Raw genomic sequence first — 22,588 nt, forward strand, 5'->3', positions numbered from 1 at the left:
CCTGGAAAATAATTTTTATTTGCATAGGTCTATAGAATTAAATAAAGAAAACAAATGCCAAAGATTACTAATTATTTATTTATTTACAGTCTAAATGAAACAAACGAACGCAAACACCCTAAACATTAATAATTAAACCTAAAAACAAAAAAATGAATACGGATGAATTTTTACAATGCCTAACTCAACCACTCACTCACACACCCTCCACTCCCCCCCCCGTTTACACCCTCAAAATCTCCAAAGACTTATTATAACAGATGGCGATCCAGTCGGGTTGAGTGGCCCCCCACTGGATCTGGTTCACTTCGCCCTCGGCCGCCGTGTAGGCCAAAATGGGGTCCTCGATGGCCCTGGGCATCTGCTGAATGTCCCATATCAAGGCCTGATGATCGTCACCTATACAAAAACATTCGATTGTTTTCTAACCGTTGACACATCAATCAGGACTAAGCGAATTACCGGCGGTGCAAATGTGACAGCTCGAGTGTGGGGCCCACGCGATCCCGTTGACACAGGCCCGATGGTTATTTAAGCGAGCGACGGGGGTACAGGGCACCCGAACATCTAAAATTATCACCTCGCAAGAGTCCATCGCTATGGTGGCCAAATAGTTGGGGTCCTGTTTGTTCCAGGCCAGTCTTAATTTAAAGAAAAAATTTTTAAAGTTAGTACTCACTTCAAAATCCAATATCTCAAAAACTAATTGGAATGTTCTTATGAAATAAAAAGCATAATACTCCCTGGAATATTCTCGAAAAATAATGTTAAAGGTCTCAAGAGATTGAAGGAAAAGTTTAGGAAATATGGGTCATTTTAGGAAGTAATGACTAAAAGCCAAAAATGTTCCGCTAGGTGATCACTCACTTTTAAGAGCAATATCTCAAAAACTAATGAGAATATTCTTATGGAATAAAAAGCGTGATATTCCTTAGAAAATTCTCAAGAAATATTGTTTTAGGAATTAAAGAGATTAAAGCAAAAGTTTAGAAACTATGGATCATTTTAGGCAGTGATAACCAAAAAGCAAGATTGTCCTTAAAAGTGACCACTCACTTCAAAGTCCAGTATCTCAAAAACTAATTGGAATATTTTTATGAAATAAAAAGCACAATATTCCTTGGAATATTCCCTAGAAATGTTATTTTAGGTTTCAAGGGATTTAAGTGAAAGTTTAGAAGATATGGGTTATTTAAGTAGGTAGTAGTAACAAAAAAGGAAAAAGTAGTTCTTCAAGGAGACTACCCACTTTAAAGTCCAATATCTCAAAAACTAGTGAGAATATTCCTATGACATAAAAAGCATAATATTCCTTAGAATATTCTTTAGAAATATTGTCTTAACAAGAACTTTATCCAAGCACAAGTTTTGGAGATATTGATTATTTTATGAAATGGTTACCAAAAAAGCGAGACTGTTCTTCAAGGTGATCACTTACTACATAGTCCAATATCTTAAAAACTACTGGGATTATTCCCATGAAACAAAAAGCATAACTTACCTAAATAACCTCATTCGATCAAGAAAATGCCATATTTGTATCAATATTAACAAGAAAGACCTCTGTATAAGATTTAGTAATTAACAACCATAATGTTCTGTTATATGACCTGACATGTTAATGACGAAATTTAATTTAAGGGTTCACCTTTAACACTTTACAAATTATATAAGTTTAAAAATTAAATATGTTGATCAGTCCTGGTATACAGTTAAAATAAATGAAAATCAATTTTTTTACCTCAACAAAGGCGTATGCCCGGGATCCTCATAAATAATAGTCGAATGTTCCAAATGCCTCAAATCAAACATCCTGACCGAACCATCTGCCCCTACCGAAGCGAACATATCCCGTCCACCCCCAGCCCTCGAGAACGCTATATCGTAAACTTCCTTATCGTGAGCAATCAATTGAGTTTTCACATGCCCCGAGACATTTACCCTGCCCATAACCTGCCCAGTTTCCAGGCCCCATATGGTGCAAGTGGTGTCGATGGACGATGTGCCCACCAAATTGGGATCCACTTCGTTCCAATCGAAACTGGTCAATGGGGCACAAAAATCGGAGTTTTTATTGTTGTTTAGGACGCATTCGAGTCGGGTGTCTGGTTCCGAGGCTCGCCAGACCCTCAAATAGTCCCCGCTACAACAAAAGCCCTCAGATCAAAACCTCTTTGAGTGTTAAATAATGGTTTGCTTACCTTGTAGCCAATAAATCTGGAAAAATCCCTTTACTATCAGGGATCCACATGATTTTCGTCGTAGGATAGGGATGCTCGAAGGTGTTCTTGGCGACAAACTCACTGCTCTCTTCGTCCAAAGACACGATTTGCACTTTATTGTTGTACTCTTCGACGAAACTGCCCAAGGCCAAACGGAACCGTTTGTCTGGACGTACGGACCAGTTCATGCTGTATAAAGGCCACGGGGCCACGTATTTGTAGATTTCTTTCCGTTTTCCCGGAACTGTACCCGTGTGGGCCATTTTTCTTCAGTTAAAACACTCGATACACACACACACACACACAAAAGATCACACAATATTTAAGTTTTTAAGAATTATTCATAGTCACGACTATTGGAATTAATAAAGTTAAACGTTTCAAAGCTTAGGTTTAATTGAAATTTAATACAAAATATTTTTGTTTACACTTTATCGATTATTTTGACGTTTATGGTGAGATTCAAGATGGCCGCCCTGACAGATGATGACGTTTATATCGGATTTCATTTAAACAATCAAGAGAGTGCCGATGTTGCCGCTCGTATGCACGGTCTATAGTCTAGATAACCTGTGACGTCAGATTTGTGGTGTTTTGTTCTTGATTATTTAATGTTTGTTAATTGGAGGTTGTTTGTTATATGGAATAAATATTTAAAAAGAAAAACTGTTGAATTATTTCAAAACAAAGAAACTCTATTCCCAAGCATGCCGCATTTAACCCTATTTTTTGATATGTCAATGTCATTTGTCATTACTATTACGATAGACCAGTTAATACAGTTGATCAGCTAAATACTACAAGCTTGTCACTTTGTGATATATGAAATTTGAAAAACTTTTTCAGATTTCCTTCTTTTTTTATTAAATCTGTTGAAAGTCTATCAAAAAATTGTTTTTGATATGGGTGGCGCCTTCTAACGTTGGAACATGGAACTGCGCGTTTCCTTTGCGTTCACAGATTGGTGTAGCACAACCGTTTGTATGTCTGTCTTTTTCTCTATCGTCATAAGTATATGGGTCTCCTCTTTTATTTACAATTTCAAACGTAAAGTTGAATACCTCCTAAACGGTTTGAATTAGACTTATGGTGTTTGGTATTTTTATAATCAGAAAATTGATTCCTTTCTACTGGTGTAGATATTTTAAGAAAAAAATTAGAAATTAGGCACGTTGACTATTATTTATTATTTTCCAGGCACTTGATAAAGAAATTTGCTTGGAATTTTTTAAAATATTTAATTGCCTGAAAAAAAACTCGATCCAGTTTTTTTTTCCTAATTCACCCCAATCTAGATACCTGCTTGTGACGCAGAACGATGACGTCACAACTGCTCCTAATCAAACACTTCCTTAATTCCCTGTCATGAGTACGTGTAATAACGTCAAATCAAATCTATTTACAATTAATTATAAAAAAAAACAAAATTATTTTTAACCCTTTTGAGCCTTTTTTATTTTCTCCTCAGCTAATACAATCCTCTTAAACAAAACCGCCGACCCCGCCCCCAATTTCCTTCCAGAAAACTCCCGATTTTCCCAAGAAAACCTCCTGGAATCCTCGAACGTCCTCTCGCTCCTCAAAACACTCAATTTATCCAGTAAAGCCTCGCTGATATTCGGAGTGAGGGGTTGCAACAAGATGCCGCAGACCCTCAAACATTCCATGGCCAAGTGCAACGCCGCGTCGAGATCCTCTTTTGTTTCCGGACTCTTTTTTAGTTCCCACGGTTTTAGAGATTCGAAAAACAAGTTGGCCGAGTGCAGGGTGGCCACGATCGCGTCGGCGCATTTGTAGAAATTGTAATCGTCATAGTGGGCGGCGCAAACATCTTAAAAACAATTGACTACATTTATGTACCCGGCTTTAACCGTGCACTTACTAGGCAAATTTTCCAGATGTTTAATAAGCTGTTTGGTGACATCTAACCTGGAAATCTTATCGAAATTTATTCGCGGGAATTCTTGGTTGGGATTCAGAGATTTTCCGCAGCATCTGCTCAATAAGTTGCCTAAGGTGTCGGCCAATTCAGCATTTAACAGTCTCAAGACCTTGGTGTCATTATAATCTACAAAATGGGGTGAATGTCGATGATAAATGCAGCAATAAACGACTCACTTCCGTCGCTATGGTTCACCCCCTCACGCAACAAAAAGTACCTAAGCCCATCCCTGGTGTACACTTCTCCCTTTTCCATTGGATTCACCACGTTTCTTTTGGATTTTGACATTTTTTCATCATCGACAGTCCAGTGGGAGTGACACAGAATGCAGCGAGGAGGCTCCAGATCGGCAGCCATAAGAAAAGCTGGCCAATAAACTCCATGAAATCTATAATTAATTTTTTTCGTTCACATTTAACCCTCACCTCATTACATTACACTCACTTTAAAATATCTTTGCCGATTACTTGTAAATCAGGAGGCCACACTTTATTAAAATCCTCCTTACTACTGTGAGTGTACCCAGCCGCTGTAAGGTAATTCACCAAAGCATCTAGCCAAACATAAACTGTTTGATCCGGATCATTTGGCACCGGGATGCCCCAATGGACCCTGGATGATGGACGGGACACTGAGATGTCCTTCAAGGCATCACCAGAGTTAATGAGGTCCAGCAGGATTTTATGGAATTTTTGAGGAATCACTGCTCTTTCTAGAACATTCATTAGTAAGGAATGCTTTGAAAATATATGACAAAGTACCATTTTGCTTTAACCAATAAACTAAATCCTCTCTAAAACTGCTCAATTTGAAAATATAATTTGCCTCCTCACTCCACTCTACTGGGTGCCCACTTTCAGTGGAAACCAACAGTTTTCGTCCATCTTGTTCGACTTCCTTAAGCTGTGACTCGCTTAAAAAAGTCTCGTCTGAGACGCAATAGTACCCTTGATAAGTTGACTTGTATATTAGGCCCTTACTAGCTAATTTTTCCTTTAAAAAAAGGGGGCAAAATGCCTAAACACCTTTACACACTTTAAGGACTTACCCAAAACGCTTGCACAGTACTCTTGTGCCTAACCTCACTAGTCCTAATAAAATCGCTATATTCCACACTAAAATTATCTGCCAAATCCCTATATTCCCTAGAAATGGCGTCACAGTACCCGTTTAAGGTTGTCTTATGCATCTTGGCTGCCCGCTGAATCTTGGTGCCATGCTCATCAGTACCAGTGGAAAATATGATTTTTTGGTTATGGCTTTTTAGTTTTTGCCATCTCTGTGAAGCATCAGCTATCAAGGAACTGTAGAGGTGGCCAATATGGGGCTCTAATTGAGGAAAACACACACAAAATCACTATAATATCACTTGTGTATATTGGTAAAACTTACTGGCGTTCACATAATAAATCGGGGTAGTAAAGAAGGAAACTGTTTTAGTCGCTACACTATATTTTCTAGTGAAAATTAAACTTTTCGCACACATTTAGATAGTAGAAAGACAATATTATAGGCAGTTTTTATGTTGTTAAATTTATAGGTTAGATTTGTATTACTGTGACAAATGATGTGTGAGCGAAATTCAGAACGCAGCATTTGTTGTTTGTCAGCAAAAATGCCCGTATATCCGCATATTCCCGAGGGATTTCATTAATTTTTTGTCCAGGTGTTAAAACTGAGTAACAACATCGATTTATGGAGGTTACAAACCTGTTCAAATAAAAGTTTTTTTGTAATAATACTATTGAATGGTCACCAAACGTTTGAATGGTTATAATTTCCAAAACTCTTAAAAGATTTAAATGGCAATTTTTTATAATATAAATTATTAGCATCTAAACCGATTTGAGATAACTCCAAATCTCTGCAAACGATAGTTTTTGAATAAGAAATTATTGAATTTTGAGTGGGAAAACGGCATATGCAGCGTTCTCGATTTAGGCAAGGTTTAAATACATTGACAGATGACGTCACTGAATATGATTGTCACACTTGCTATAAAAAATGTTGCAAAACATTATATTTAAATTCAATTTCCGGTTAGAAATTATAGTTTTCGCACACATTTAGATACTAAAAAAGAATATTCAGTTATTTAAAAGCTATTTTTATAGGTTAGAATTGTTGCAGTGACAGATGATGTATATGTATGAATTTTTGAGAACGTAGCATATGTTGTTGGCTGGCAAAAATGCGACCATCTCCAGAAATTCCCAAGATATTTTACCCCAAAGATCTTTATCTCTATTTTATCCCAAGATATTTTCAATTTACTATATAAACGTCATATACTGCGTTCTCGATCCAATTAGGAGCGTTATCTTTACCATTGACAGATGACTTAATCGTAACACGGTTGCCATACATATTATACAGTTGTCACATTTTTTGAACTTGGCGCCAATTAATAAATAACCAATTTTGAACACTATTATTAAGTTCTAGGTTAACTATGACACTCTCAAACGATTTTTTTTTCAAATAAATAATAATATGCAAATTTTAATAATTATTGCAAAAATCAATAACGGCGCGTAGGCGCATTGCACGTGGCCACGCTCCGTTATCCTTACGCCCATATTAGCTGTAACTGCTGTAACCGCGTTTGCTATAAACACAAATCTGATTTATTGTCCAAAACAGCTTACCTGTTGCATAGTAAGTTCAACAAGTCTCCCTTAATCGATACTACGGCATGTCTGACCCAGCGGAGTTGCGAAAAGTGCTGGTTTTCTACACCGGAGGCACCATTGGCATGAAAAGAAACGACCATGGAGGTATGATAATATACGAGAACGGCAATAATTATTTAAATAATTAAATTTGTTACAGTATTGGTACCGGCTTCGGACGTGTTCGTCAAAAAAATCCGTTCGTGTCCCGAGCTACACGACCCGGAACTAGCCGAAGCTTATTGCGTAAGAGAGCACGAACTAATCACGAAGTACTTAAGAGTAAGTTTGGTTATGTGTGAACCCCGCTTAATTAAGGCAATTTTAGAATACCCAGTTGCCCCGGACCGATAACTTATCAAGTGAGAGAGTACCATCCGTTGTTGGACTCGAGCAACGTCAGCCCTAGGGAGTGGGTTATTATTGCCAAAAATATACAAGTAAGGCTTCTTATACACGTCATGAAAAGCGTAATAACGAACATTTTAAATAGGAAAATTACAATGAATTCGATGGTTTCGTGGTGTTGAATGGCACCGACACCCTGGCCTACACCTCCTCGATCCTCTCGTTCATGTTCAAGAACTTGGCTAAGCCAGTGGTGATCACCGGGGCACAAGTACGTACCAGAGCTGGAGCCCATTGATTTGTTGATGCCCGCCATTTTGTTTGTAGATCTCGATTTTTGAGGATCCCAGCGATGCCAAGATGAACATCTTGTCCTCTTTGACCTTCGCTGGATGCTCGGATATACCCGAGGTGTGCGTTTACTTTGGGAGTAAATTGATGAGAGGTAACCGGGTGCGGAAAGTTCACACTTCGCAGTTGGACGCGTTCGAGTCCCTTAATTATCCCGTATTGGCCGAGACTGGCATGCATAGCCGCAGTTAGTAAGCTTCACTAGCATATTAAAGCTCATTATTATATAAAATTCTTATGTAGTTCATCGCGGTAACACCTTACAGAAATCCGAACGAGGTCCTCTAATCATCCATAACAAGTTATGCGAAGCAGTTGGAGTTTTATTCATATTTCCCACGCTAACACGTACCCAGGTAGGGAAGCCGTTTTGTTTCTTTTCTGTCATTCACGTCACTTGTCTCTCAAGCTGCTGTCATTCTTGGAACCGACCTTGGAGGGTGTGGTCCTAGTAACCTACGGCTCAGGTAACATCCCCTCGCACCGCCAAGACCTCTTGGACGTGCTACGTAACGCCGTGGGAAGAGGAATCGTCGTTGTGAATGTGACTCAGTGTGCCCGAGGGCCCGTTAGTGTCAGTTATGAAACCGGAAGAGTAAGTCACATTCTATTATAAACCTCTTAAGATATTGTCGTTTTTTTTTTTTATGACAGTGTTTACAAGAAATTGGAGTCGTATCTGGGCATGATATCACTATAGAGGCCGCTTATGCTAAATTAGTGGTCGTGTGTGGTATGGTGAGGACCTCTGAGGAACGCACTGAGGTAATGCCAGTTTATTTAATGTGTTATACAGTTGTTTTCTTGTTGTTTTTTAGCTTATGAAGCAAGTTCTACGAGGCGAAATGACCCTTCTGTAATGTTCGAAAAATATTGTTTAGAATTAATATAAATCCATACTTAATGTAAGGTTTTTAATTATTTTTGCCTTTTTGAGGACTATAATTACATATAATCAAAAAATGACCTTACTTTAGAACGTTTGACAGCGCCGAGGTTTGTTATGCTGTCTAAAATGAGGTTAAGTTAACCATAACATAACCACACATTTTTATGTACCTATCATTTTTAATTGTTTATTACTTAAAATGTGAAAATTATGGCCCATTTCTATGAAAGAATCAGTTTTGTAGTGGGCCTCGCTATAGGCGTGGTCCTAGCATTCCATTTTCGACCCACTGTGGTGATAAACGAACCCTCCTCCACATACAAAACCTGGTTTTCCCAACAAAACTTAACAAGGAAATCGGTTAATTGGGACACTATAAGGTACACAAATGCAGCATTTGTCACCGAATCAGCTTTTTTACACAATAAAATCAAAATTCTTTGTATTATATTGGTGAAATCTGAGAGGAATTTTGTGTCGGCTAGTGCCACTTGGGCCAAAGGTTGTAACCGAGTTAAAGCGATTTACTTAGAAAGCAATCGTAAGCAAATGCCTCGAAAGGTGGACAAAAGAAAGTCCTCATGGTTTTTATTATGTAATAATCTACTCGAGGAAAACCAGTTTGATTGGACTTTAATAGTGCAAGACACCAGCTTCGTTATTATGGAGAACTTAAGGTTTTATGTGGCCCCACTCGATAAAGACGACAAACATTATTTGGGGCATGCGGTCAAGTTTTGGAGCACTATTTACAATAGTAAGGAGCCCGGGTACGTACTTAGCCGAGGGACTATTAAGGCTTTCAATAAATTCATGACTCGAGAAAAGTGTGAAGAGAACCGCTACTGGAATAAAGAAGATTATTATTTGGGTAAGTCTGAGGGGTCTATGGGTTATAGTGAATTAATAGTGATAGTTTGTAGGGCAGTACTTGGCCAATTTAAATGTAACCGTTGGACCAACCTATGACGATAAAGGCCTGACGACCTTTTACCCATACAGTTGGTACCAAGTGTTCTTTCCGGGGGGGAATTATTATCGGAATGCCATCTATAGGGTCAAATGTTGTAGTAAAAGGTCAATCGCTTTTAAGGTTAGTTATTTTTAAGTACTTTTAAAGGAATACTCCCTGTATGGGTTCAAAAATTTAATTAAAAGGTTAGGTTCTCTCGGTACATTTTAATCTAGTATGCCTTGATTATGACATGTATAGGCTTAAAATTCCAAGGATGCCCTTGACTGTGTTCTCACCTATTCCATGGCATGCTAGATTTAATGTGATATTCACTGTTTTTTAGGCTATCGATGGTGATAAAATGTATTTTTACAACTACATCTTATATAATTTACAAATCTTCACTGGTGGGGACAATGGTAATGTCCCATTTAAAGATGGAACTCCAGTGGATTTGGTAATTTTCATTACCAAGTTTTAGGGAATGTATTATATTTGTAATCATGTTTTTTAGGTGTGGAAGTCGTTCGTGCAAGGCCAAAATGTGTCTGTCAAGGATCAAATTGGTGCAGATCAGTATTATAAATTATGGGAGGGTCTCGTAAACGATCCGGATTCTTTTGCGAAAAATATGAAAAAAGAACATTCCTTTGATTATGATTAATTGCTACTTAAAACTTACGGCAACGTTCCTGTGATAAATCTTATGATGTTTAATGTTGTGACTATTTTTTATATAGATATTTTTTTTAAATAAAAAAAACCAAGTGAACATTTACTAATTTATTCACAACTTATGCCCTAACAAATCGTTCGTAGAAAAACTCCTTTTCTTAATCCTCCTTACGTCACGTCGACTCAAATTCAGTTCAGAATCAGAGTAGTACTTTATTGCCGCACTATCGTCTGCAAAACTCGCCCTTTTCACCATCGCATTTTTGGTGAAAATACATTTTCTGATGTTTTCTCTTAATGACGTACCTAATTCGATGAACATTTTCGTGGGAAAGCAGGAAATTTTTCCCTCAAGGTCTAAAAAAAAGAATTAACTAGTTATGTGTTATGAACTTACATAATTAGGTATATAAATATTATTATAAGGCTCTTATTATGGGGCTCTCCCGCAGTGGAGTTTTCGCACAAAATTTGGACCGATCGGACAAAAGTGTTTATAACTTTGATTGTATTTGGGTTAGAGAAACGATGTTTACCTTTTTATAATCTAAAAATATGAGGCTTTAATTTGATTATTTTCAAATTTTCATTTGTTTTTTTTGTGTAGGACTAGGAGGCCTTCAAAGTCAAAAAAAAATTTTTCTTCGATTTTGGTCAAGGGAATTCGATACAGGTCGCAACGGTTTCTTGAATATTATGAAATTAACAGATCGATTAAAATTAATGAGGACCTTATCTGTATAGTTTTTGGTTATTCTCAGCACATGGGAAGTATTTTTTTTTAACGCTCAAAGTTTCAGACATGTATGATATTCCAGCCCCTCTGACGGTTTAACGGTGTTTTTCCGGAAATAATGATTCACAGAAGATAGGTGCGCCTCATCGAGAACTACAATTTTTATTAAGGACTTTTTTTGAAAAAATGTTTTTTTTTGGGAAAAAAATCAAAAAAACCTCAAAAAATTGATTTTTTTTAGTTTTTTCTGTGTAAAATCTTTACGGTGCAAAATTTAAAAAAATTTCATTTAAATTAATTAAAGCTGCATTCTTTTCGAATAAAATGGCGTATAAAGTTTAACCGTATCATTTATACAGGATGAACAGTGCTCAATTGAAAATACCCTTTTTCACACTTTTTTTTTTCCAGCCTTAATAACTTTTTAGCGGCACCCGCTAGAACCAAATAGCTTATGGGCGGTTTGTAGCGTGTGATAAGCAGAATCCTTTGCAATTTCAACTGTACTTTTAAGTAAAACCATTTTTGAGTTATGAATTTTTTGACTTTGGAAATTAATTGTGCGTATCCGGTATGTGATAGAAAAACCAAAACCGATCGAGCAGATGCGCCATTCATTTTACTATGACATACTAAAATTTCATTTCTTCGCTATTTTTACAAGTACCCTAAAAGTAATTTTTTTTCAAAAAAGTCCTAAGTACGAAAAATCGCTAAAAATCTACCCACACAAGAGCGACGTTCGAGTCACCTATGACTGGTGTTATGGCCGGCGTCTCCATGGCAACGAAAACGGCGAAAAAAGACCCTTTTTATAATCGAAATTTAATTACTAAAACTAATTGAAATCGGTCCAGAATTGATGTTAAACTGTTCCTAAGGCTTTAAACTATTTTTCCATGTACAAATCATAAGGTAAAAACCTTTTTTTATACCCGAAATCATCCTCTGAAAATGGTCGATTTTGACAACATGGCGTCAACGTAGACGAATCGGCTCGGACTTGCTTCCTAATTTCATTGATAAAATGCTTAAAATAGCTCAGAACTTCCTGAAATTGGTATTGAATTATTCAAGAGACTCTGGAGAATCCGAATATGTGCATATCTCTTACCAAATCGGGTTCTTTTAGCCGTGATAATTCGGCAACGTTTGACGTTTTAGCATTTGCCGTGTATTATTATAATAATATTCATGCGACACAGTGGTCTATACAAGTCATTTTGCTAGACAAAAATTACAACACAGTGGGTCCTAATGATTAAAAAAAAATCTAATCGGGATTTAATGGGTATTATTATTTTACGTGGTAATTTTTCTTTTTTAGAACTCTTTTGGTGTTTGCCCGATTTGAATGAAATTTGGTATTTGGAGTTTATTTAAATATTAACACATACTTAGGTTCGAGCGGAGCTCTTATCACATCATGGTTCTGTGAAGCATGATACCCCAAAAACCGTAGACTCAGCTTGTAAGACATATAACGCGGTGAGTAGCGTTGTTGGAGCAACTGCCTCAACAATTTTCAATGGTTATTTCGACTTGGATTGTATTTAAAAAACTTTCTACTGATCAAAATTAAGGAAAATCTCTACTGGTCCCAACTGATCAAAGTAATGTTGTATTGTATGTCATACTTTACAAGAAAGTATCTTTTTGTAACATTAAAGGTTTTCCATAAATTTATTCAGAAAATTCTTTATTAAATATTAAAGTTATTTTTTTTGTCAATTTTATTAATACCCATCAATATATTTTTTTAATAAAAATGCAAAAAAAATGTAAAGAATAAAACGCATGCTTTACACCGCTCCCATAAGAGTCAATAGAAATTTTAGGGGTGATGCCATAGAAAATATTTGACTATCGCTCTCTGTGTCAATTAATATTATATATATTTTTTTAATTATCACGGATTTTTCTCTAATCAGGTGTAGGAGCCTCCAGATCAACAATTAATGAATAGACTTTTGAAAAAAATTGCCTTGGAAGTTGAGCATTTTTTTTTTCTAAAAATTTGATATCTTATGGACAAAATTGTCATATCTCTGCAACCAAGTGAGATAAAGACTTGTCTATTGGACCATAGATTCTTCTAAAAAAATCATTGACCACCTATTTCATTCACATTAATAACTGGGCGTGGTTAATCCGTGTATCACCATAGTTACCATTGTCATTAACGTCAAACGAAAACGACTCAACCGCTTTGCTCGACTCTCCACCATTGGACGAGTCGTAAGCGGGGGGCGGCGACTCTGGCATTCTGACAGGTGACGTCTGACAGCTACGACTAGTTCCCGCCAACGCTTGGTCATTACTAATCGAAACTTTCATTTGTTTGCTGTAATTTTTTTTTGTGAGTTTAATTAATCGCACTCTCTTAAAAGGCATTTTGGCTTACTTGGATCTTTTTCCGCAGTAAGTCATCCGTTTCAAGCATCTGAGTACGTCAGAGTATTCAGGTGGGGGTTCATAGTCCGGAGGCTCATCTGGGATAATTATCTCTTCCTCCATGTCGCTTACGCCTTCCTCTATGTAAGAAAGTTATGCATGAAACACCCTTAAATACTTTTGAAATTTTTATATATACCTAAAATGGCATGGATGGTGTCAATATGGTCCTGAATTTGCCTCTGGTGTCTCGCCCTGACGTTCACTCTATAAAGTAGCAGAGCCATGGCAAATATGATCCCTACTAAACCTGAAAAAACCACATTAACAAACAAATAATAACAAACGATTGTGTTGCAACCAAAAGTGCACAGCAGGAAGATGAACGTGGCAGCGGTCAGGTCGGCATAAGGAGTCGTCTTCGGGAACAAGAAGTTTGGAACTTTAGAAAATTCCCGATGATCTTTCGGATCTAAAATCGATTTTTATAATATAAAATTCCTCATTAATCGGAATTAGATTTCGTACCTTGAGAACACTCGTCCGGTTCGTCGCTGTTATCGCCGCAATTGTCGAAACCGTCGCAATTTAAAAGGGCCGAAATGCACCGACCGTTTTGGCACAGAAAGTCCAGACCAGAGAAACAATCTGGAACAAAGGGTCGAAAGTTCATGAGAGAGACGCAAGTGACCTTTATCACGAGACAATTTTACTGTTCGCTCATCGTAAAGAGGTAAAACTGTCTCGTGATTGAGGTTCCAACTATAGGACCAACTGACCTTTATAATTGAAGGCTGTATAGACAATGATAACCTTGGATTGAGGCTTGAAAAGGCCCTTCAAGGTTATGTAGAAGCCTTCTTGAATAAGGGTGACGTGCTCTTGGGTTTTGATGGTGTTCAAGTGACTTACTGGGTATTTCAAGGTTTCCACTACGGGGTCTTGGGAGGTTATTCCTTGGCGAAGGATCAGGTCCGTTCTACCAGCTAAAAATTATCTATTATTATTGTTAGTTACTTATTTTATTCGGTACTACTTTCAGTATATATCAATTTAATAAATACTCATTTTCATAAGCTCATTTATTGAAAAGAATAGACTTATTCACGTATTTAGAATAAATATTAACTTTTTTAAATACAATAATTTGCTTTAGGTATAATAAATTTTTGTATATACCAAAGAGCTGAGAATATAAAAAAATTGTATAATTAAGCAAATATATATTTTATTATTTATTTAATAATAATTGGCCTAAAAAGTGAAAGTCAAAAATTTTCCATGGTATCACTCCCAAATTTTCTATTGACTCTTATGGGAGCGGTACCTAACATGCATTTTTTTCTTTACATTTTTTGTGCATTTTTAATAATTATTATTTAATATAAAAAAATTTATCAGGTATCTATGAGTAAATATAATAAGAATTAAAAAAAAAATATTTTCAATATTATATAAGGAATAAAATTTTTTTTTCGAGTCTTTTCAATCAAAATTTCTCGAAAACCATTAATGCTACAAAAAAATGCTTAAGAGTTTTCTTGTAAAGCACCAAATGCTCTTTCATTCTTATTCTTAAGCATTTATTGCTAAACTGAACCGTAATTGAAATATAGCTCGTACAAACAACAAAAGTTCATAGATTTCCCTTATCCTCTATTGTAAGAGAATAAAACACTTACCAAAATCGGTAAAATTCACCACTTTAACGTACAAATGCGTCTTCCTATGCAAAAAGTTACAGGGGGTCTTCACTATCCAAATACAATCGTAAAACCTGATTCCTTCGGTCACCATTTCCATCATGGCGATACCACCTCCCAAATTATTCACTTGACCTCCACAATCTACATGAAAACAGTAGATTTAGGAATAAACTAAATGAGTCAATCTCGACTCATATATGATTATTTAGTTTAATACCTATATTGGGTATAGTGTCATCAGAATCATCTGCAAACGTGAACGAGTAAATGGCTTTAAAACCCAAATTGGAGTCACCGTTTGCATAAAATTTGAGGATCAACCTGGGACCGGAAGTTTTAATGATCGGGGGTCGGAAGATGTTTCCAGAAATGACGTAGAGACGTTGTCCGTTCCAGTCAAAAAACTGTTATTAAAAAAACATGTCATTAATTAAAGAGCCAATAATGTATATGTTAAATTACCTCCAAGATAGTGGAGTCGGCTATTAAAAAGTCGGTAAAAATCAAACTGATTTGACACGGTTGCTCAGAATGGCAGTCTATAACGTATTCTGCGCTCAGATCAGAGGGATACACACCAGGAAAGTATGGAGTAGTTAAAGTTTGATTAGCATAATTCAGTTTCCTCACGGTAGGATAACCATCAAAGACTATTTGGTTACCTGCAAAAAAAATCCTTAATTAAGTGACACAAAACTCATCAAAACCTCATAATTACGTTTAGCAAAAAACTCCAAAGTAAACCCGTGACCGTAGTCCCCCAAGAACGCAAAATCCACAGTAACAAACCGAGTTTTCGAATAATAACTCAACTGGGTCACATTGTTCTGGACAAACTTGCCACAGAACTGTTCCGAGGAGACGTCATCAAAGGGGGGTTCGTGCAGTTGAACATACTCGCATTGGCAGCGTGCGACAAGTGTTGTAGACTTGCCGCACGCCCTCGACACATTCAAGTATCTTAAAAAAAAAAAACGTTGACTACAATGTTGATTATATATTAGTTTTGAACACTTACTTGAACTTTAGATGTATGACGCATGAAGGGCATGTTATCAGTGCTATACTGCATTGTTTTGTACTGTCAGTAGCTCCGTGATTCGTATAATTGGCCAATAAATCCCCTGAGGTGCCATATTCGACGTAGACCTTTCGGGAATTAAATAAACTGCATATGTCTATGGACTTGTAGTCTTTCAAAAATGCCTTGGAAGTAGTGGATATTGAGAGTAAGCAGAAAATGGTTGTAAGAAGAGACATTTAATAAGTGAAATGAACAGGGAGAGACTGAGTGGGACGAGAATAAGCAGAGTGAAGCCTTAGGAGGGCTGACATTAATCCTGTTTAGTGCTTTAAAGGATTATTACGTTGTGACGTGGTTTAGTGAGATGTGGATGTTTACAGGGTGAACACTGTAACTAAATTAAAGAGTCCCTGAAGTCGGTTGCCATGGAAAGAAGTATTCGGTTAACATATACTTCCAAAAACCCTTTTAGCATAAATTGGATTATCCGGGCAATTTATTCCCTACCAAGCTGAAGAGTAACAATTATTTTTTTATTGTTGGGCGAAGAACCGCAAGGGAAATCTTTTACCGAATGACCCGAGAAGGGAAATCAACAAAATATACGGACAAAAGAAAAACCGTAGCTGAAAGTTTCCACATGTAAAAAACTATAGGGGGGGAGTTTTTGTTTCGGGTCCTAACTTAAGTGGAAATTAAAGGGCACTTCTTCATTGACGCTATAATAAGAAAACCGTCCGTCTTTTATATCCCTTGAGTTGTAAAACTTTAAAATAGGCAAATAATTTTTCCTTCCTGTCACCGCGAGGAAGTTCTTTATACCCTATAGGGCCAACGGGGTTTTTTTATTAATTAAATTAGCGAAGTTTTGTTTAGTTCACTATAGTTTTTAAGGGCAAAGGTTGCTAGCTTCTAGAATAATAAAATAATTATGAATTTACGCCTCAACGGCCTGGAATTCAAAAATAAATTGCCAAAATTACAGCCTGTAAAGACTACATACATACTAATTTACAGATTCAAGTTTGTAGTGCTCTAACTACGCTATCCTTAGGAGACACTTTTCAGTATTTAAATGAATATTCAGAAATATGACAATCTGGAAGAGGTCAACCTGGTTTGAAAGGCAACATTGTAACTTTTGGAAGTAAAGAAGAACAAACTTAATAAGGATTTCCAATATCCCTATGTAAGCTGGACACAACCATATCGATAAAAGAACTCTATTTCATCTGTTTTTCTTTCTGTCACTTTGTCTATATGTTACACTTGCTTAAATGTCCAGCTTTCCAGTCCATAGTATATAATTGAAAACCTTAAAGTTCACCAAGGCTCTTGAATAATTAATTAAACTCTGTGTCTGCTATTAGCATTTATTTTAAGCGATTTTCCAGGCACGCTTTTGACCATAAATTAGTATTTCTTGTTTAACTGCAATGATGATAAAATTAATGATAATCACGTTGTTTCCGATTCCCTTAATGGGACCTAAAGAGAGCTATTATCATTAAAATCCCTCCAATAAATGATAATTTGAGTACAGTACAATAATAATAATAAATGGGGTTGTGTGAATGTAAAAAGGAGTTGCGCCGCACGGGGCGTTCGTCGGAATCATCAGGTGCGACGGAGACGCCACAAGGCGCCGCCGCTAGTGCCGTCGCGACGCGCCAACTTCCAGCGTCGTTTTGCTCTCCTCTTCTACTTCTTCGCTCCGTCACTTTTACGGATTTTCGTCGAAAGTGCGGCCCTTGTGGAAAAAAGTTTTTTTTTTTCGCGTGAAAGTTTTACTGATCAGTTAATAATTTTTTTTTTGGTGAAGTTTTCGGGTTTCTTTGGTGAGTTTTGGACCGGATTGGGTCGTTTATAAGGTAAAGTTTGAGAGTTTCTTAACAATGACTTAGTTAAAAAAAAATCAGGTTTTAGGTTTTTGAGGGATTTTTTCAAAAAAGTTAGAAAATTGAAGTTTTTTTTTTATTAATTTTAATAAATATGTCTAGAGAGACTTATTTTCTAACCAGATACAAAAACTACCTAATTTTCATTAAAAAAAAAATTAATTAAATTAAAATATTAAATGGCCTAAAAAGCGAAAGTCAAACATTTTTTATGGTATCAACCCCGAAATTTCTATTGCTTCTTATGGGAGCGGTGTCCAACATGCGTTTTATTCTTTACACTTTTTTGAGTTTTTTATAATTATTATTTAATTAAAAATATATTTTGTGTTAATGGGGTGAATATTAATGGAATTTACAAAAAAAAAATTTATTATAAAAAAAATAAAAATTTTTTTTTCAAAAATTTTATTTTCAAACTTTTTTTGAAAAATGCTGAAATGATGTCAAATGACTTTATTACAAGAAACTATGGTCCAATTTTCAAGTCTCTATCTCACTTGGTTGCAATAATATGAGCATTTTGTCTCTAAGACATTGAATTTGTTAGAAAAAAAAAATACTCAACTTCCAAGGCAAATTTTTCCTTTATAAATTTTTTTCTGGAAAAATGCTGAAATAGGTATCCAATGATTTTATTAGAGGAATCTATGATCCAATTTTCAAGTCTCTATCTCACTTGGTTGCAAAGATATGAGCATTTCGTCTCTAAGAAATTGAATTTGTTAGAAAAAAAAATACTCAAATTCCAAGGCAAATTTCTCCTTTATAAATTTTTTTCTTGAAAAATGCTGAAACAAGTGTCCAATGATTTTATTAGAAGAATCTATGGTCCAATTTTCAAGTCTCTATCTCATTTAGGTGCAAAGATATGAGCATTTTGTCTCTAAGAAATTGAATTTGTTAGAAAAAAAAAATACTCAACTTCCAAGGCAAATTTTTCCTTTATAAATTTTTTTCTGGAAAAATGCTGAAATATGTATCCAATGATTTTATTAGAAGAATCTATGGTCCAATTTTCAAGTCGCTATCTCACTTGGTTACAAAGATATGAGCATTTTGTGTCTAAGGAATTGAATTTGTTAGAAAAAAAAATACTCAACTTTCAAGGCAAATTTTTCCTTTATAAATTTTTTTCTGGAAAAATGCTGAAATATGTATCCAATGATTTTATTAGAAGAATCTATGGTCCAATTTTCAAGTCTCTATCTCACTTGGTAGCAAAGATATGAGCATTTTGTCTCTAAGAAATTGAATTTGTTAGAAAAAAAAAATACTCAACTTCCAAGGCAAATTTTTCCTTTAAAAATTTTTTTCTGGAAAAATCCTGAAATAGGTATCCAATGATTTTATTAGAAGAATCTATGGTCCAATTTTCAAGTCTCTATCTCATTTAGGTGCAAAGATATGAGCATTTTGCCTCTAATAAATTGAATTTGTTAGAAAAAAAAAAAACTCAACTTCCAAGGCAAATTTTTCCTTTATAATTTTTTTTCTGGAAAAATGCTGAAATAGGTATTCAATGATTTTATTAGAAGAATCTATGGTCCAATTTTCAAGTCTCTATCTCACTTGGTTGCAAAGATATGAGCATTTTGTCTCTAAGAAATTGAATTTGTTGGAAAAAAAAAAACTCAACTTCCAAGGCAAATTTTTCCTTTATAAATTTTTTTCTGGAAAAATGCTAAAATAGGCATCCAATGATTTTATTAGAAGAATCTATGGTCCAATTTTCAAGTCGCTATCTCACTTGGTTGCAAAAATATGAGCACTTTGTCTCTAAGGAATTGAATTTGTTGGAAAAAAAAAAACTCAACTTCCAAGGCAGATTTTTCCTTTATAAATTTTTTTCTGGAAAAGTGCTGAAACAGGTATTCAATGATTTTATTAGAAGAATCTATGGTCCAATTTTCAAGTCTCTATCTCACTGGGTTGCAAAGATATGAGCATTTTGCCTCTAGGAAATTGAATTTGTAAGAAAAAAAATACTCAACTTCCAAATTAAATTTTTCCTTTATAAATTTTTTTCTGGAAAAATGCTGAAATAGGTATCCAATGATTTTATTAGAAGAATCCATAGTCCAATTTTTAACTTCCTATCTTTCTTAGGCGCGGATATATGACCATGTTGTTCCTTCATCAACTTCCAAGGTAAATTTATTCAAAGGACCTTCCAATAATTGCTGAACTGAAGAATCCCACATCTCAAGATATCATTAGAGAGAAGTCTGCAATAATTAAAAAAATTATAAAATATTAAATTATAATATTAATTATTGACGGAAAAAGCGAAAGTCAAACTTTTTTATGGTAATACCCCCAAAATTTCTATTGGTTTTTATGGGAGCGGTGCTATATATGTGTTTCATTCTTTACATTTGTAATAATTAATATTTAATAAAAAAATATATTATTTATTAATTAGTGAATATTAATAGAATTTACAATAAAAAATTATTTTAGTATTATATAAAGCATTTTTTTGAATATTTTAGTTTCCAATTTTTTTTTTAAGTAGTAAAAAACAAGTTTCCCTTAATTTAATTAAAAACACATCATCCATTTATCTCCAAAAGATTAAACAAAACTATCTATTTATTTTGATGCCTGATGATGCTCCGTTGTGACCGAAACACGTGTAGCGTATACAAATTTTATACATTTAATAATGCGATAACTAGAAGTTTGTTTTTTGTTTATTTACTTAGCTTTAATTCTTCATTAAAAAAATTCTTGTGCAGAAAGTTTTATTTTCCTTCTGCAAAAACCTGCACTCTTTGATCAAGAATAAAATTGAATTTCCCAAGCGACCATTTAATGCAATTTTCACGGATAATATTGTATGAAAACCCAATTTAAATAACCGATAGGGCGGCAACGTAAGGCCTTCATAAATTGTTGAAAAAATACGAATTATTAGGGCTCGCGTTGCCGGAATACTAATTATGTCCGATATTTGAACTGTAAAATTGGGAATTTGCGGCATGTATTGGGCGTTCCGGGTTCAATCGGGAATGTCGCAATAAATTACTCGCAATTTTTCACTGTGTCCACACACCTCTTACATGTTATTTTAAACCCGCCCTATTTGGTGCCGGTTTTTCCTCCTTTAAGGAAAACAATTGCTTCACTTTGCCCCGAAAACGGCTCCGTTAAGAAAACAGCCCTACGAGAAAGGCCCTTAAAAAGAAAATAATATCGTTTCCTTTTTTCCCCCGAGTGTATGGGATGTTTATGTTTATATTTAGTGTTTCCCGCTTCCTGAAATAGGAAAATCAAATCTTTTAAAAGGGAACACGGAGAAAAGCGGTTTTTGAACTTTATTGTTTTTAAAGCCTCTTTTATTTCGATAAGTATGTGTAATAAATCAAGGCAAATCTCGCTTCCATTTGTCATACTTTAGATGTAGAAAAACATGCTGGTGACGATACAATTAAGCGGACAAAATGGCCGTTTTCTTGTCCCGGTTATTAAATTCGTTTCGACGTCAAAGGGGGTGAATTGATCGTAGTGGTCAGGACAGGAGAAGCCCACCCTTAACCCGACTTCACATCAGATTAATAAATTTTGCATGACGAAACGCTTTGCTTAAAAGCCTTTTTATGTATATTGCAGCGTTCCCAGACTGACTACGCAAGCAATATATATCAAATTTAAATAAATAGTGTTATTAAATTAAAAAAAACTTGTTTTTTATCAACACAACTACTCTTACCAAATAAATTATAATTAAAGGAAATTTATTTGATAAAAGTGTGAAAATTGATGAATTAAAACCGATTATCGGACTTAAAAATCCGTTCTAGCAACAACGAAAGTAACACACGCTGAAATGGTCGTTTATTTTTCCAGATGGAGGATTAAAATGACTCGGAATAATGGAGTTCTACGCGAATGCGATTGCGGAGAATAACACGGAGGGTTCCGCCATGACGGACGGCGATTATGGGGTAAGCGAGATTAACGTTCATTAAATGGAAATTATATAATATAAGGTTTCGAACGTTTTTGCTCTATAAATCAGGTGAGGAAAATAACACACTGCTATACTTACTACAGGAATACTCTCTTATGTCAGAAACATAATTTTATTAGCAACAAACACAATAAGAATCAATTGCCTTTTCAAAGGATTCATAAATACTAGTTTTGACGGTTGTGAGAGATTTATCAGCAATGCTTTTTTTACTTTGAAACTGACATTTATTTAACATAAGTTACAGGTTAATCTAAAAGATTCATGCCTATTTGCCTAACTAGAGTATTTCTTAAAAATTAAGGAAATGGCTACTTTATGCAAAGAGCCTTTGCGTGGAGTGTGGTGGGTTTACTCAGGCTCCTATGGGATGTATGCTCTGCAGCAGCATTGAGGCGAAGAATGCTTGTAGCATGGTGTTTGGTTCTGTACCTAGCGGAGGGGGGACTTGTTGCGGTGGTGTGGGTGGTGCCCCAGGAAAACGAGCGATCCCGTCTGGCAGTTTTTGCCTTCAGGATCTGCTTGGGATTTCTAGGGCATCCCAGGTAGTTGGCTGTATGTGGGCCTCCACAGTTGGCACATGTGGCTTTGTGCACTCAGCGGTGGCGTGGAGTTGGCCACACTTCACGCGCTTGTGGACTGTCGTGCACCTGGCCTGGGCGTGTCCATGGAGCTGGCACCTGTTGCACTGTATTCTCCTGGACTTGTTTCTTTGGACTTCTACCCTCGTTTTCAACGGCAACGTTTATTCAATTACGATGGCTATCTCTTTGTTTACCTTCCGTAATGCTAGAAAAGGA

The 22,588-nt window shown here is 35.6% G+C and overlaps 6 protein-coding genes across 7 annotated transcripts in view; 3 read left to right on the top strand and 3 right to left on the bottom strand.

Moving 5' to 3' along the window:
* Positions 1-60: 60 nt before the first annotated feature.
* Positions 61-2,771, bottom strand: LOC126746154 (DDB1- and CUL4-associated factor 7). Its single transcript, XM_050454282.1, has 4 exons — positions 2,202-2,771; positions 1,742-2,143; positions 463-641; positions 61-399 (listed from the first exon to the last, which is right to left on the bottom strand). Exons 1-4 carry the CDS (start codon positions 2,483-2,485, stop codon positions 224-226), a joined length of 1,041 nt encoding a protein of 346 aa, XP_050310239.1. The 5' UTR covers positions 2,486-2,771; the 3' UTR covers positions 61-223.
* An 878-nt stretch (positions 2,772-3,649) lies between these two features.
* Positions 3,650-5,941, bottom strand: LOC126746291 (methionine--tRNA ligase, mitochondrial). The gene is made up of 7 exons (XM_050454466.1): positions 5,557-5,941; positions 5,213-5,493; positions 4,926-5,157; positions 4,609-4,876; positions 4,341-4,552; positions 4,105-4,290; positions 3,650-4,053 (listed from the first exon to the last, which is right to left on the bottom strand). The coding sequence occupies exons 1-7, from the start codon at positions 5,648-5,650 to the stop codon at positions 3,656-3,658; spliced, it is 1,671 nt and encodes a 556-aa protein (XP_050310423.1). The 5' UTR covers positions 5,651-5,941; the 3' UTR covers positions 3,650-3,655.
* Positions 5,942-6,489: 548 nt separating this feature from the next.
* LOC126746292 (L-asparaginase-like) lies at positions 6,490-8,444 on the top strand. Its single transcript, XM_050454467.1, has 9 exons — positions 6,490-6,941; positions 6,997-7,108; positions 7,165-7,276; positions 7,330-7,455; positions 7,512-7,722; positions 7,779-7,891; positions 7,945-8,130; positions 8,190-8,300; positions 8,354-8,444. Exons 1-9 carry the CDS (start codon positions 6,860-6,862, stop codon positions 8,393-8,395), a joined length of 1,095 nt encoding a protein of 364 aa, XP_050310424.1. The 5' UTR covers positions 6,490-6,859; the 3' UTR covers positions 8,396-8,444.
* Positions 8,445-8,480: 36 nt separating this feature from the next.
* Positions 8,481-10,151, top strand: LOC126746293 (glycoprotein-N-acetylgalactosamine 3-beta-galactosyltransferase 1-like). The gene is made up of 4 exons (XM_050454468.1): positions 8,481-9,295; positions 9,348-9,517; positions 9,723-9,836; positions 9,894-10,151. The coding sequence occupies exons 1-4, from the start codon at positions 8,635-8,637 to the stop codon at positions 10,041-10,043; spliced, it is 1,095 nt and encodes a 364-aa protein (XP_050310425.1). The 5' UTR covers positions 8,481-8,634; the 3' UTR covers positions 10,044-10,151.
* On the bottom strand, positions 10,148-16,186 carry LOC126746290 (uncharacterized). Of its 2 annotated transcripts, none has more exons than XM_050454465.1 (12): positions 15,909-16,186; positions 15,609-15,850; positions 15,353-15,552; positions 15,108-15,294; positions 14,867-15,031; positions 13,964-14,170; positions 13,713-13,832; positions 13,546-13,656; positions 13,384-13,488; positions 13,195-13,324; positions 12,962-13,134; positions 10,148-10,411 (listed from the first exon to the last, which is right to left on the bottom strand). In XM_050454465.1, exons 1-12 carry the CDS (start codon positions 16,148-16,150, stop codon positions 10,167-10,169), a joined length of 2,127 nt encoding a protein of 708 aa, XP_050310422.1. In that variant the 5' UTR covers positions 16,151-16,186; the 3' UTR covers positions 10,148-10,166. The 2 variants fall into 2 exon arrangements, with proteins under 2 accessions (XP_050310422.1, XP_050310420.1); XM_050454463.1 differs by having other exon boundaries at positions 13,384-13,494.
* A 1,397-nt stretch (positions 16,187-17,583) lies between these two features.
* Positions 17,584-22,588, top strand: part of LOC126746325 (dopamine receptor 1) — a 60,638-nt gene continuing 55,633 nt past the window's right edge. The window contains exons 1-2 of the mRNA XM_050454523.1: positions 17,584-17,785; positions 21,665-21,762. Of these exons, the coding sequence (XP_050310480.1) occupies positions 21,691-21,762 (72 nt within the window). The 5' untranslated portion in view covers positions 17,584-17,785; positions 21,665-21,690. The remainder of the gene's footprint in view (positions 17,786-21,664; positions 21,763-22,588) is intronic.

The sequence above is a fragment of the Anthonomus grandis genome, chromosome 17 (genome assembly GCF_022605725.1).
Source record: "Anthonomus grandis grandis chromosome 17, icAntGran1.3, whole genome shotgun sequence".
Lineage (NCBI taxonomy): Eukaryota > Metazoa > Arthropoda > Insecta > Coleoptera > Curculionidae > Anthonomus > Anthonomus grandis.

Excerpts from the sequence above, each read along its gene's own strand:
- LOC126746293 (XM_050454468.1), top strand. The coding sequence starts at position 8,635 with ATGGCCCATTTCTATGAAAGAATCAGTTTTGTAGTGGGCCTCGCTATA. Across the intron at positions 9,296-9,347 it reads TAAAGAAGATTATTATTTGG|GGCAGTACTTGGCCAATTTA; the intron begins GTAAGTCTGAGG and ends GATAGTTTGTAG. Across the intron at positions 9,837-9,893 it reads ATGGAACTCCAGTGGATTTG|GTGTGGAAGTCGTTCGTGCA; the intron begins GTAATTTTCATT and ends CATGTTTTTTAG.
- LOC126746290 (XM_050454463.1), bottom strand. The coding sequence starts at position 16,150 with ATGTCTCTTCTTACAACCATTTTCTGCTTACTCTCAATATCCACTACT. Across the intron at positions 15,032-15,107 it reads TGACACTATACCCAATATAG|ATTGTGGAGGTCAAGTGAAT; the intron begins GTATTAAACTAA and ends GTTTTCATGTAG. Across the intron at positions 13,495-13,545 it reads CTTCCTGCTGTGCACTTTTG|GTTTAGTAGGGATCATATTT; the intron begins GTTGCAACACAA and ends TGGTTTTTTCAG.
- LOC126746292 (XM_050454467.1), top strand. The coding sequence starts at position 6,860 with ATGTCTGACCCAGCGGAGTTGCGAAAAGTGCTGGTTTTCTACACCGGA. Across the intron at positions 7,109-7,164 it reads GAGCACGAACTAATCACGAA|AATACCCAGTTGCCCCGGAC; the intron begins GTACTTAAGAGT and ends AGGCAATTTTAG. Across the intron at positions 8,131-8,189 it reads TCAGTTATGAAACCGGAAGA|TGTTTACAAGAAATTGGAGT; the intron begins GTAAGTCACATT and ends TTTTTATGACAG.
- LOC126746291 (XM_050454466.1), bottom strand. The coding sequence starts at position 5,650 with ATGTGTGCGAAAAGTTTAATTTTCACTAGAAAATATAGTGTAGCGACT. Across the intron at positions 5,158-5,212 it reads GTACTGTGCAAGCGTTTTGG|GAAAAATTAGCTAGTAAGGG; the intron begins GTAAGTCCTTAA and ends CTTTTTTTAAAG. Across the intron at positions 4,054-4,104 it reads ACATCTGGAAAATTTGCCTA|ATGTTTGCGCCGCCCACTAT; the intron begins GTAAGTGCACGG and ends ATTGTTTTTAAG.
- LOC126746154 (XM_050454282.1), bottom strand. The coding sequence starts at position 2,485 with ATGGCCCACACGGGTACAGTTCCGGGAAAACGGAAAGAAATCTACAAA. Across the intron at positions 2,144-2,201 it reads CCAGATTTATTGGCTACAAG|CGGGGACTATTTGAGGGTCT; the intron begins GTAAGCAAACCA and ends CTTTTGTTGTAG. Across the intron at positions 400-462 it reads CTGTCACATTTGCACCGCCG|GTGACGATCATCAGGCCTTG; the intron begins GTAATTCGCTTA and ends GTTTTTGTATAG.